The sequence below is a fragment of the Papilio machaon genome, chromosome Z (genome assembly GCF_912999745.1).
Source record: "Papilio machaon chromosome Z, ilPapMach1.1, whole genome shotgun sequence".
NCBI classification, from domain to species: Eukaryota; Metazoa; Arthropoda; class Insecta; order Lepidoptera; family Papilionidae; genus Papilio; species Papilio machaon.
The window spans coordinates 83,327-97,521 of NC_060016.1; the positions used below are offsets into that span (position 1 = coordinate 83,327).

Below are 14,195 nucleotides of genomic sequence, written 5' to 3' on the forward strand. Positions count from 1 at the left end.
TAGGAGAATTAAAAATTTAACAAACACTTGTGCTTTATCACAAACTTATCCTGAAAAGTTGTTGTAACAGATTATGTAATTCTCGTGTCACAATGTTAGTTACTATACTCCTCCGAAACGGCTTCACTGATTTTTATAAAATTTTATATATATATTCAATAGGTCTGAAAATCGGCTACTACCATTTTTCATAGCCCTATTTAGCTATTTTTAATTGCGCTCGAACAGAGTCGCGGGCGACAGCTAAATTTATAAATTTAAATAGTTTATACATAATTTAAATCATTCATCGAAATCAAATCAAATTGCCAATTTATATAAAAGTCAATAATGACAGTTATACAATAAAAATCACAAAGTTTCCTAAATTGTCTCCAAAATCTAGATAATAATACTAAACTCATGAAACACACACACACGCAAAACTTGACAGTATCGAGACAGTAAAATAAATAAATCATAATATCTGTAAGGATTCCGAGTGAATTTGCCACATACCTGAAATCTGGCTACAACGTAATATATTATACATGGATCCATATAATGTAATGTAAATTGTTGTTGAATACGCTCTGACCGACTCGAACTTTATCAAAGAGATTCAAATATTACTGTGATCAAATTAAAATATTCAAGTTACAATAATTCGCAGAGATGTAAATCGGTAGTAATGTTGAGTACACCATTATATGTGAAACCTGAAGAGTCCCCATCAATCGAGGGAATCTTTGAAAAGCAAATTATTCTACCTAAGCATGTACATATAAATTGTATATAAATCCAAACTAATATATTTGATAAATCAACGCACAGCACTAACCACTGAACTTTTGCATTGATGTTTAACTTAATTCATCCCCTAAAGGTCTGAAGTGGGGGAATTATCTTTTATAGAAAGATGTTATTCCTTCAGCAGAAATACTTGATAATTTACAAAAACATGTTTGCAATGCAAAGAAATGTCTATCCTCTTTTGGTTTTACTGAAAAAACATTGTAACGTGAACAATTTACGATGATTGGCTTGTGAAAAATACAATTTTTTAAATGTTTATGAACTGTAATATGTAACTGTATGTTTTAAGTGTGCTAATATAAATATTATTTATTTCTTTCTTTTCTTAATGTCTCTAAAACGGATGCTTTTAATTTTTTTTTTTAACTTTATGCGAATTATTATAGCTTTATTACTTTAATTTGGTTTAATTTGACTGGTCTATATAATATGTATTATGTATAATATAGGTACAGTACATGTGATTCCTAATGGTCGGATTAAAAGACTCGTGTAAATAGAGGACTTCAGTATCTATCGTTTAATTTAAACTATCATATAGATCATAGATTGAATTTAAAAGATAGCTATTGATGTCCTCTATCTCCACAACTTTTGATTCATCCGTTAGCGATGACACTATACACTGTACACCATTAGACATTACATGGTTAATATCTTCGTGAGTAATATTTGTTTTTGTACAAGTACATAATGTAAATAATGAGGTGGGCCCCACGCCCGCGCCCACGCCCACGCTTACGTCTACGGCCTGAATGCGGAAGTTCTGAAGCAGCACTTGAGCGATGTTTGGTGATATGATGGAGGGCTTGGAACAGAGTTACAGGAACGGAATGTATAAGCACATACCTGCTTAAAACTTTACTCTTACATCTCGTCACTCGGTCAAAAAAATAATAACTATTTTCTCCTTCGTAATATAACTAAAACTATAAAATGATAATTCGAGTGAAGAGCGGACATTCCCACTTCTGCACAAAATATATTTAACACTTATCTTAAGTCGTACAACTTTACTTTTTGCACAAGTCGCAATTCACATTTCCAGTTGTGCTGCGCGTACAGTACGATATGTAGGAAACAGCAGTCACGTCATAGTATCCTGCCGCCTGCCTAGGCGCCTGCCTAGCCGCTTAGTGGAATATGCCTGTAATTTATATATTTACAGAAACTATATTTAACTTAGGAACTAAGTACATAATGCACACTTGTATATCTCTCCATTTATTTTAGTGTAATATCGTACATATATGTAAATATATAATTTAAAAATTCATGTCTGCTTATGATATTTGAATTGTTACCTTATGAATGTTAAATGCATCGGAATGTATTCGTACATGCTATGGCTAAAGGTAGGTGTAAATAAACGTCTGCCTGCTATCTTCATATATATCATCCGCCGTCACATATATAATTATAATAAAAATATAATAAAAAACATGTTAAATATTGACGTCCACAATTCATGTAATTAAATGCCTTTTGCTACTTCATGTCATGCAAATGTTTTTTGAAACAGTCGTAAAAGTCATAGTTTTTACAGACCAATGATCGCAACTTCACCAACGTAAAAGAATTTTTTTCAGAAAACTCGAAAGAGCATAGTCCGTACTTTGTATTACGTGTTTTTGTAAATTATCAGTTATTTCTGAAGTCAACCAACCCGCACTGGGCCAGCGTGGTTGACTATGGCCTAGTCACCCCAAAACTTGGGGTAGGCTCCGAGCCCCTCAGTGGGGACGTATAGTGAGCTGATGATGATGTTAAGTTGATTATAGATAACTAGAAGGAATAATTTAATGAGGAGTCTTGAGAGATTCAATCGTGAGATAGTGAGTTGTGTGTGTCGAGTCTGGCGAGCGGGGCGTCGTTATCTTCCTCGGCCTTGGGTATGTCGAACACCTCGGCGAAGAGCGCGGGCAGCGCGAGCCGGCGCCAGTGCGCGCGCGGCCACCACAGCAGCTCGTGGTGCCGCCGACCGAGAGCGCGCGCCGACCGCGCCGCCGCTGCAAACGCCGCCGCGCGCCCCTCCCGCGCCTGTGTGTGCACGCCTAACCAGTCAGTCAAAGAACCTACATCTCTTTAGATAGCATCTCTAGTCCTCATATATAATAAAATAATATACTAAGCGGTACAATGACTCTAAATATATCACACATAAGATGACAAACGAGCAAGCGGCCACCTGAATTCGCCGCAATAACAGATGTATTGCCCATCTTTAATCGACAGAGGAAGGGATGCACAGAAAGAGGATAGTTCTCCTTCTTATGCGTCCCCTATTCAGCCCAATCCACTCTCCTTGTAAGAATCCGATGGGAAGCGCACACCACTGTTAAAATATCAAGTAACAAAATACTACTTTATTACGATTCAACTAAATTGATAGATCAATATTTGTAATGCCGTAGGAAGTTAGAAAGAATAGTTGAATGTACTCACGAGATGACGCAGGGCATCGTCCAGGGCCCGGTGCAGACGGGCGACGAGATCGCGCGCGGCCAGCGGCGCACGCTGTGGGCTGAGCAGCAGGCCCGCCGTCAAGAGTGCCAGCTCTTGCTCGGAGGCGCGCAGCCGACGCAGCGCCGCCACGTACGCCAGCGCCGCGCCGGCAAACTCATGCTGCAACAAATAACTCACTCACGTTCATTTACCTCATTATCACCTCGTCTACAAATATACTTAATTATATACATATATATATGTATGTCACGGTTAATACCGGCGTCTCTCATTCACAACTCCTTACCCTCGTAATGAATAAATTAAAAAACTCCAAAGGTTTACATTAATAACATTAGTAAAATTATATAAATACAAGTTGTAGCTAACATCGTAAAGTATCTCGAGGTGGCGGTGCGTGAATGCGGTGCCGTCGTCGAAGACGAGCCGCGCGGGCGTCGACAGCCGCGCCGCCCGCGTCAGCCACACCTCGAAGAACCCCATCTGCGAACAACACGCATTGCTATGCTCAGCTGCGCTCAGCTGGGCTCAGCTGTGTTTACATAATCACCCGCAAACAAACCTATTGTTATCTCTGTTTAATAAAACTGAATTTGAGGGATGACAATATGTTTCGGCAGTGAAAACCTACAGCTACACACACAATTACCACTTATCGCGACGAAATATTGCTTTCAAATATTTTCATAGCGTAAGTAGTACTATTCGGTATTACTGTTAAAGAAAAAGACCTACTAATACATATTCAATAATAATTCAAGTAAAATTAACAGCAATGTTACAGCCAGCACATACGCATAAAAAATTCTGCGGCACTCTGCGAGTTTGTTATTCGCTAAAAATTACACACAATTGCAGAAACTCGCCCTGCGATCTGAAGCGTTTGTGTCGCTAAGCAAAAATTCTACATAAGAACTTAAGACTACTTTCTTATTTTGTCTACTGCCCCGTAGTGATACGATTCAATAACGATACCTGAATAAATGAGTAAATAAATACCTTTATAAGTATAAGCTGATCGTCCTGAGGTAAGGAGTAGAAGCCCGGTAGGCGCTTGGCGAAGCCGACCACCTCGTGTACATGCGGCGTCATGCGCGCCGCCAGCCTCTGCCACAACGAAGCTGCCTCGCCGCCACTCGCTGTTCACAATATGTTCAAATGAAATATATCAAGCTAAATTGAAGTTAAAGGTACCAAATGACAACTCGTAACCTTCGTTGTCGGAGTCGTCGAGCACAATGATGGAATGGTTGTGTAAAGAGCGGCGCAGCTCGTCCGTGTAGGTGTTGTTGTTGCAGTGCGCAGCCAGCACGACCCGCGCCAGCTCCTGCGCCGGCTCCTCTCCCCCGCCCTCTGCTTCCACGTCCGCCTCAGCCTCTAACCCTGCGTCCGCGTCCCCGTCCCCGTCCCCGGGCTCAGGAGTTGTTTCAGAACGGGCCCCACCAGGCATCGCGGCTATAGACTCTGCCGCGGGCGCTGCCGAGCCCGGGGTCGCACCTGCTGCCGCGACTTCGCCTACGCCCGCCTCGTTGTGTGTGCGCACCGGCTCTGGCATCGTCTCGCCCTCGCGTGACCGCTTCGGCACTCGTCCGTACCGCACCGCTGAACAAACGCACTAAATGTCACTGCCAAAGAGGCATACTGGCCACCAAGACCTTTGTCTTTTTAAATTAAGAAAAAGAAAGGTAAAAAATATAGAAGTGAATAGCGCGGGAAGTCGACGAGTTAACAACGTGATGCTGTCGTGAATAGTGTACGATGAAATAATATTGTTGTTCGTATCAACGACCATGGCTAGAGCAGAGCCTGCCCATAGTAACGGAAGATTCCATAGCAACGATAAAAATATGTAGAGCATACGTGATATGTAGCAGGAAGTCTAAAAGATTGGGGCGCACGTAACACACACACACACCTATGAAGATCGTGTAAATGCTCATGCTTGGTCAGGCATCTAAGAACATATATAAGGCGAAATACACATCAAATAAACCTCTTCCGTTACCAGCATTAGGTGGTTTTATTTCCCCGTGCTCCGCATTGGGGGTGCACCGTTGATTATTGCCGGTGCACCTCCCGTGCGAGTTGTTCTGTATATCCGCAGTCAGTCCCCTACCCGGGGCCGATTTAGGATGTACAATTGTTAATATATAAATAGGTTTATTATATGAACTTTAACAACGGAGTAAAACATTTTCGCCGTGCTGATGTTTTCAATTTATACATACAGATTCAAATATGTAATGTAGGAAAAAAAATTCAATTATTGGACAAAGTTTGACCTCAAACAATATACATTTTTACTGAAAAATATTTCGGGATCTGGAATACATTTTTGAATAGAACATAATATGTATCATAAATATATCGACAGCATATATAAAATGATTCCTATGGTGGTGGTGGTGGCTTGTATGTGTATGATACAAATACCAGTTTAAGAGAGAAAGTAGTAAATGACAGATTGCATTGGTATGGCTAGGCAGGGATAGCTAGGAGCAGAGCACAGACCGGTAAAATGCGGAGGCTGTCCCAGTGGTTACTCACAGTCGCGGCTCATGCCGACGGCGAGACACTTTTTGAAACGGCAGAATTGGCAGCGGTTGCGGTTGAGGCGGATGACGTGGCACTTGCCGTCGCGCAGGCACCTGTACTCGATTTGCTTCTGGATGCTTCGCCGGAAGAAGCCCTGCAAAACGATCGACCCTTTATACCAACTGCGCTCGCTGACAAAGCGCTTTCTAGCGCCACCTTAGTTGTCAGGTGTTAGGTATCAGACAGAGAGTACATACCTTGCAGCCCTCGCAAGACGTTACTCCGTAGTGGTAGCCGGACGCCTTGTCGCCGCACACCCTGCAAGGCACGGCGGCACGACCCGCTCCCCCCGCGCCCGCCGCCGCTCCTCCGCCCTCCGCAGCCTGTACTGCACTCACAAATCACCTATTATTCAATTATAAGGCCTGCAAAACTATATTAATAATATAGTTTTGCGTTTTCCGCGATTCGTCTGATAGGTGTTTGTGTGTGTCGGAGGCCTATTCCAGTCCTCTTCCCCTTACCATTCCTTTTTATTAAGGACAGGATGGGAAGGGGAATTAAATTTGATGTATGTAAGTAGAGACATATGTATATATCTTATATCTGTATACTCAATTTCGTGTCGCGACTTTGCTCGTTTGCGATCTTAAACTATAAAAAAATACTCTCTTTGGGGAATTCGAGAGTCTAAAGCTTGTTGACATGATCTAGTTACTTCGGTATTCTCACCAAAATGAAATCTGGAACATTCAATACGAGTATTTGGATCCTGAAATGCTGCCTTTAGATAATTTCGATAATAAAAACAAGCCAATAACTTGTTATTTTTAAAAAGAATTAAGTACATTACCATAACTGCTATTACTCGTAATGTATGCAAATATTTTTAGGATAAAAAGGGGAAGTGTTAAAAGGTATTAAAAAATCATAACCTATGCCAATCTGTAGGCGATTCCGCTTTCGATTGGTCATAATTAGGAAGAGGGGGCAACAGGCGGCGGGCGACGGGCGGCGGAGGCTGTGCGAAGTTCCATGCAGATGGACGATAAATAACAAGTTACATAACCGGGTGGTGCTTTCTTCCGCGAACTGCGTCAAGCGCGGAACGGGTCGCGTTTCCCCCGCCCCGACGCCCCGCCGCAGCGTCGCGCGCCTTCAAACCGCCAGGGCTGGTCACGATTACTGTCCACATCAAACTACGTACATAATTATTACGGATACTTTTCAGTCATCGGAACTAAAATTTTCAGTAAAATGTATGGTCTATTTTTTAGTACTAGCAGTTGCCCGCGACTGCGTTTGAGCGGAATAAAAAATATCTAGTAATAAATACAGCCTATTTCACCCGGGGATAGAGTAACTTCCCAATAGTGAAAGAATTTTTCGAATCGTTCAGTAGTTTCGGAGCCTATTCAATGCAAAGAATATTATTAGTGCAGACTGCCGACGGCTTCACCCGGGTGTCAAAGGATATGCCTACGTACCAGTTCCCAATGATGGCCATCCATTAGTACCCTTGTAAAAACGTCCGTTGATCTTATTATTAAAAACGTGATTTTTTTTTAATAGTCAGGATGATGGAGGATAGAGATGTGCCGTCGCTGACTTTATTTAGCATTTTATAAAATCTACTTCTCTCAAATATCATTTTTATGAAAATCTTTTTGAAACGGTCCATTCGTATTGATGTCCTCCCTGGCTACGTATGTCAACAGCGAACCTTGCTCTCTGAAGTGACTGGCAAATTCGAACTTAGTTTTGAAGATCCGGTGACATGGCGTATAGTACGTACAACCGGTCCGAGGAATCGTAAGAGTAGGTATAGGCAGGCTTATTTCGAGATTTTCTAATCGCCGTTGAGCTTTCCAACTATTGACAGGTGCCTCACATGCATTCACTAGACACTTGATAACATCTTTCCTGATCTCTGTATCTTAAGAACTGACCGCCAGATTTGTACTTAGTCTGTTTCAGTTGTTAATAAAGTACAGATTTAGACAGCCTGAGGACCGCACCAAATCAGCTGGCCTTCGATGAGTATATCCTCTACTCCAAACTTCTTAGCCCAGTGAAGTACTTCTGCTTAGCAGGTTTGGTGGCTCGCTCTTGCCACTTAACATGTACAATTTACCGTAGACATCGCAAGTGAAAGATTTTGAGTCGTGTTACGCCATCTTTGTAAGGACATCATGTCTCTGTGGCGAGGAGGGGTAAGGGCAGAATGACCGCTTTAAGAACAGTGTGCTCGGTGTGCTCTTTTCTTTAGCTTGCCGAATGCTTCAGCTGTCTGTGCAATTATTATGTAAAATATATAGAGGACAGAGCTCTAAAATATGATGTCCGTCACTAAACTTATTGCTTTAACAGTATTATTTTAGGACTATTAGCTTGTATTCTAAGTTATTTGCACAGCCCTAAGAAGTTTTCAAAGCGACGATTGCAGTTCAACAAACTGCGCAAGAGTCGATCGTTGAACCTGTACAAACCGTTAGTCCATCTCGCTCGCACGCAGCGCAGCCCTATGCCGAGTTTCTGTCCATTCTATGTTGTAGGATATTCGCCTATTTCCATTGCAGTATTGCTCTCTAGCGAACTGTCTGCAGTCCGATGAGCTTGCACCGCGCAATGCTTAGAACACGAACTGGCTTCGCATTTGCTTACACGTTTATCATGTACACATTATATTAACAGCTGATTGTAGTCTTTTTGCTTTTCTTGCATGATCATCGAAATCGGAACTTTATGATCATCTACATTGAGGAAATTTTATTAGTATGTGAGGTAGAGCTAGCACACAATGTTCCCCGCACACATCGCCCCACTACCCGCTACCCGTTTGCAGTACTCACTATTTTTCTGCGTTCTAATATAATTTTTTTTATTGCTCGGTATTTTTTGTAAATTAATCTGAACAAACTTAGGAACTTTCTTGTCTTGACAACGAAATATATTATGTTACAGTTAGAGATCGAAATGTACGACTGTCGACTGAAATACTATGTTGTTATTATATTAGTAGTAGATGTGGCCTAAGTAAGAGCAAGCCAAGAGCTGCTGACCTGATGCCAAGTGACCGCTCACTAAAAGCATCTGCGACAAAGAAGACATTGGACATACTTTTCTGCCCTTTTCAACCAGAAAAGAATGGGAAAGATTTAAGGACTATAATAAGACCGAGTGCATCTGGCTAGTCAGACGAAACTCAATTATATTTGACGCGTGTCTTCTATGAAGTCACGGTATTTACTGGTCAAGCTGGTCCATTCGTATGACAGATGTTGCTGTGGGCATTATCAGTGTTGGTAACCTCTTGTTAAGCCTCCGGAACATCTCTCGTCTGCAGGCGCATCCGCCTTGTAATTAATTTTAACACAAGCCGTATAGAATAAAGCTATTACCTACAGACTGGCAACAGATGCCACTGTACCTTCTGGCTGTTTGACCTCAATATGAGAACTCTCCTCTTTATTTATTTTTTAAATGAGAGTGTATTTTATATGTTTTGTATAATGAGACGTTGTAATTTACTGCTATGATATCAAACCTTATTTATAGATGTCATTGCGCAGATAATATGTACTACACTTCATTATTTTAGAACAATCAAGCAATGCAAAAATGCTAGAACGTATCAAACCTTAAGTTGCACGTAAAAGCCTAGCGTGCGAAGAGAGGTGTTGCTGCTGCGGGAGCGATCTGAGCGGCGCTTGCGCAACACCTCGCCGGGCGGGTCATTGACCTATACACTGCCCCCGCGTCCCGCGCCCCTCACCCCCACCTTCTCAAGCACCCACGCACGCGCTCTGTTTACTTCCGAGAGGAACTTAGATCGATTTACGTATTTGACGGATGAGCTTCCAGCTAAAGGTACTTTTTATTGTGACAGTCAATGTATCATATTTTATGGAGGTAGCGCACGCAATGCGGCAATGTGGCCTTGTAAATTATAAGTATATTTTAGGAAATAGCTAGTGATTTGTGATTGGTAAATTATAAATCACTAGCTGTTTCCCGCGACTTTGTTCTCGTGGAGTTTAAGAGTCTAAAACAAATTTACACCAGACTTTATTTTTACACGATTTAAAAAAAACATTTTAATAAAGTGTTTATGTATACTTTTAAGTTATTCTGTTGAAAGAATAACATATCTCCATTCAAAATTTGACCTCACACTATAGAGATCTTTAGAAAATAAATTTTATAAAATCTTTTCTTGGGGCTCGCTTACGTAGGTTTTAACAGAAAGGTCTATGCAAAATTTCAAGGCCCCTTTAGATATTCTAGATCTTAACAGGATAAATGTGTAGATAAACCGAATCCCGTAATTAAATATTTGTATTGAAAAGTGATCATGTCTTTTTTAAAGTATTTCTATTAAAATAATATTTTAGCTCCTTTACTTTTACCCCCCACTTTAGACATCTAGGGGTGATTTTCGTAAAGTCCTTTCTTAATGCTACATGACACGTTATATCATAAATTTATGTACAAGAGAAGTCTCTAGACTCGGTACTTTTCGCCGTGCATTGATATAATATCAACGTTGGGAAAATCAGATTTTCGACTATAATTGGTAAATGTGCTCCAACACAATACTGTGTTTGCGGAGGTTATTTTTTTCTTTAACTCTCAGTTTTTTAGAATAGAAAAAAATACTTGAACATTTTATTAAAAAGTAATTTATTTCTCAAATATTGACATGTTATAATTACTTTTTTACGTTAATTTTTCTATAAAATTTATTCAAAAACTGCGCTCATGTATGAAGTCATAAATTTAGAAATGCAAGGCGAATGAAATTTTTTGTGTTTATTGTTCAGACATGGACGCAATTTTAAAACAACTTGTAGAAATCATTATAAGATAAAAACATTATTATTTTTGCATGTCAAATTTTGTTTTTATGTGAGTTAGCCGATATAAAGTTGAATACGAAAGCCGAATTATTAGGCTTGATTTCTGATTGAAGAAAAAATATACCGCGGTAAACATCCAATATTTTGAACTCACGAACTAATTTCGGTCCAATATGTGAATTTTACATATTTTTTAGCCGACTTCAAAAAGAAGGAGGTTATCAATTCGACTGTATTTTTTTTTTTTTTTATGTGTGTTACCGCGAAACTCCGCCCCTGGTGGTCCGATTTTGATGAAAAATATTTTAATCGAAAGGAAGTGCTTGCAGGTGGGTCCCATTTTTTTGTTTTTTTTTTAAAATAACTAGAAGACTAGTAGATTTTGAATATAGCTCCAAAATTTGTTGCGAAAATTAGGGACATTTTTGCTTTCAGCGCTTACGTAGGCTAAACTATAGGACCTACATAAAAATGATGTATGGCGAATTGTAGCTCTTTAAATGTGCTAAATAAAAGTCAGCGATAGCATATATCTATCTTTTATAGTTTTCTCACAATAACCATTTTTTTTCTTCAGAAACATCAATTAAATTCATGCCCTATTTCCGACGCTATTATTCGAGTTCAGTATTAACCCTTATGTGAAACATGTTCATTATCAAGAGAATTTAATGTAGATTATATTTGCAATTGAAACTATATCATTCTGTCTAATAGTTTAGGAGATATCGTAAGAATAAAATTACGCGGAAACGAAAAATGCTACACGAAAAGCACAATTTTGCTTTCTGGGCTTACGTAGGTCAAACTATATGACTTACATAAAAATGATGTATGGAGTAATTATAGATCCTTAAATTTGCTAAATAACAGTCTTCGGTGGCATATATCTATCATCTATGGATGTCTCACAAAAACCATGTTATTGTGAACAAACTTCGATTAAAATGCACACGAAAAACAGCGTCGTAAGCTTACGGCGCTATTATATTATATTCGATATGAATCCTTATCCAAATAAATATGTTTGATGGCTAGAGTATTAAATGCAGATTACATTAGCCTTTAAACTATGTAATTCTGATCAATAGTTTGGGAGATATTAAATAATTAAAAACTACGCGCATTCGAAAAATGCTACTGCGGCGCGCGGCTGGACAAAATTAAAGGCACGCTACGATGTATTAGTTCGTTAATTTTCAATTTGTATACCGATTTTGATAATTATTTCATTGTTTAAAGGATAAGTGGTTATCTGCTGCATTCTAAATTAGTTTTTGAATTGAAGTACACACATATCAAATAGGAAAGTCCTTTTCTTTATTTGTCTTATTTATGTCTTTATATGTATTAAGGAAATTTGTAATTGAACTTCAAATTCACTAAAAATTGTGAAATAAAACAAAAATTTTAAGAAAAAAAAATAGCCGACTTCAAAAAAAAAAATCTCAAACAAAATGCATTCAAAAGTAACCTAAAAAAACCAATTTCAAACAAAATGCACTCAAAAGTAACATAAAAAAAACAATTTTAAACAAAATGCATTCAAAAGTACCATAAAAAACAATCTCAAACAAAATGCACTAAAAAGAAACAAAATAATGACATGAAAACTTCTTTCTTTCTTTCTTCTCTCTTTCAAAAACCCTCTAAACTCTAAAGAAAGTTCTCTTCTTTCTTGTAACATGTCTATATTGTATAATTATTGTTATTTTGGAGTCGGTTTCGGCCTAAGTAGGGACATAAACGTAAGTATGTCTCATACATCTCAAATATAAAATGTATAATATTATATTTACTTCGGCCGACACCGACTGCGAAATAACAATAATTATACAATATAGACATGTTACAAGAAAGAAGAGAACTTTCTTTAGAGTTTAGAGGGTTTTTGAAAGAGAGAAGAAAGAAAGAAAGAAGTTTTCATGTCATTATTTTGTTTCTTTTTAGTGCATTTTGTTTGAGATTGTTTTTATGGTACTTTTGAATGCATTTTGTTTAAAATTGTTTTTTTATGTTACTTTTGAGTGCATTTTGTTTGAAATTGGTTTTTTTTAGGTTACTTTTTTTTACAAAAAATGAAAGAACATATTATACTTTATATCTCTAATTTTGTACCATAGAGTAGGCTTAAGATATACTTAAACTCCGTGAGTTTAGCTTTTAATCTGACGTTTCATATACAACCTGTATATCAGATAGGTTTTCCGGAAAGTCAGTTCGATAACATGAGAGGAGACTTATAAAATACACAGGGATTCTTTTTTAATTATTGAAAACACATGTGTATATTTTCTAAATGGGGACAACTTCTACAACTTGGAAAAAAGTTTGGCTACGATTCGTTAATTTTGCATCTTAGATTTTTTTTCATAAGATGGAAAAATGCCACACGAGCAGCAAATTTCATATGCGCTGCTTCCAGCAAAAGTGCTTTGTCCGAAAGAACTTGTTTTCGACCTTGGAAATTAAGAACGCCTGGTTGTTGAAACCACAGACGAAAATTTGATTAGAACAGAAATTGAAAATAACCCAAGTTAAACATTACGTCAATAAGTTGGAGTGGCAAATAAATCGCATTCTGATTGACGTTTCAATATTCCTTAAAAATCGGCACAAACTTTCCGGACAATCCAATGAATAAATCTTTCCGCTGTCAAAATACTCGGTCCCTTGAGTGACTTTATATCGAGTTTACACTGCAGTTAGTTATTTTAGGAATTCTGAAAGTATCAATACAACCGTATTGCAAAACTCGCAATTTAATAGTTTCAGCATTAGGAAATGTCGCGGAAAGACATAGAAGCGCGCGTTTATATCGTTAAAAGCGAAAGGCGGACGCTACAAACGCGCGCGACTTAGAAGATTTGCAAGAGGGTCTTCTCCGATAAAAGGTATATACATTGCTTACTAAGGCACCGATTAACGCAGGCAGTCGTCTATAAAAGACTACAGAAGGAGCAAAAATAATTATTTAGAAGTAGTAGTAGATACTTATGTTAAAGTAAGGGCAAGGAACGACTAAAATTATCGCTGTTTTTCTGGAGATGAAAGAGTGATGAGCAAACGCAACGCACCTTGTGTCCGGTGCGGAGGCGGGTGTGCACCGGCGCCGGCGCCGGGAAAGAAAGCAAGCGCAAAGTGTGGCGACGTCGGTGCCGGTGTCAACGGGGCCGGCGCTCGCGCGCACGCAGCACCCGCGCTCCACACGTCCATAGCGAGAGCACGCGCATCGCTCGCGACCACCTCCCGGCGCAGCGGTTCGCCGCGCACTGTCGCTGCCGACGCCCGCGCCGCACGGCTTGGCGCCGGCTGCCCCGCTGCCACCAAGCGCGTCCTGGCCACACCTCTGAGCTTCCGACAGGCTGTGAGGGATGTAGACACTTTGCCGCCTCCGCTGCTCATTTCAAACACTTTAACGTTTCGGGTGCTACGAGAGCTCATGCACTTTCAGCACCAATGCTATGCGAAGGTTCTGCTTCCACTGTAGTTGCGATGTCGATCTATATGCGCATACGCAAATGACTGAAAATGTTTGCT

General features: G+C 39.5%; 1 protein-coding gene across 1 annotated transcript; it reads right to left on the reverse strand.

Moving 5' to 3' along the window:
• Positions 1–2,868: 2,868 nt before the first annotated feature.
• Positions 2,869–13,919, reverse strand: LOC106715892 (ecdysone-induced protein 78C). The gene is made up of 7 exons (XM_014509254.2): positions 13,733–13,919; positions 6,054–6,184; positions 5,809–5,950; positions 4,474–4,863; positions 4,261–4,400; positions 3,631–3,744; positions 2,869–3,420 (listed from the first exon to the last, which is right to left on the reverse strand). Exons 1-7 carry the CDS (start codon positions 13,869–13,871, stop codon positions 3,214–3,216), a joined length of 1,263 nt encoding a protein of 420 aa, XP_014364740.2. The 5' UTR covers positions 13,872–13,919; the 3' UTR covers positions 2,869–3,213.
• Positions 13,920–14,195: the final 276 nt, after the last annotated feature.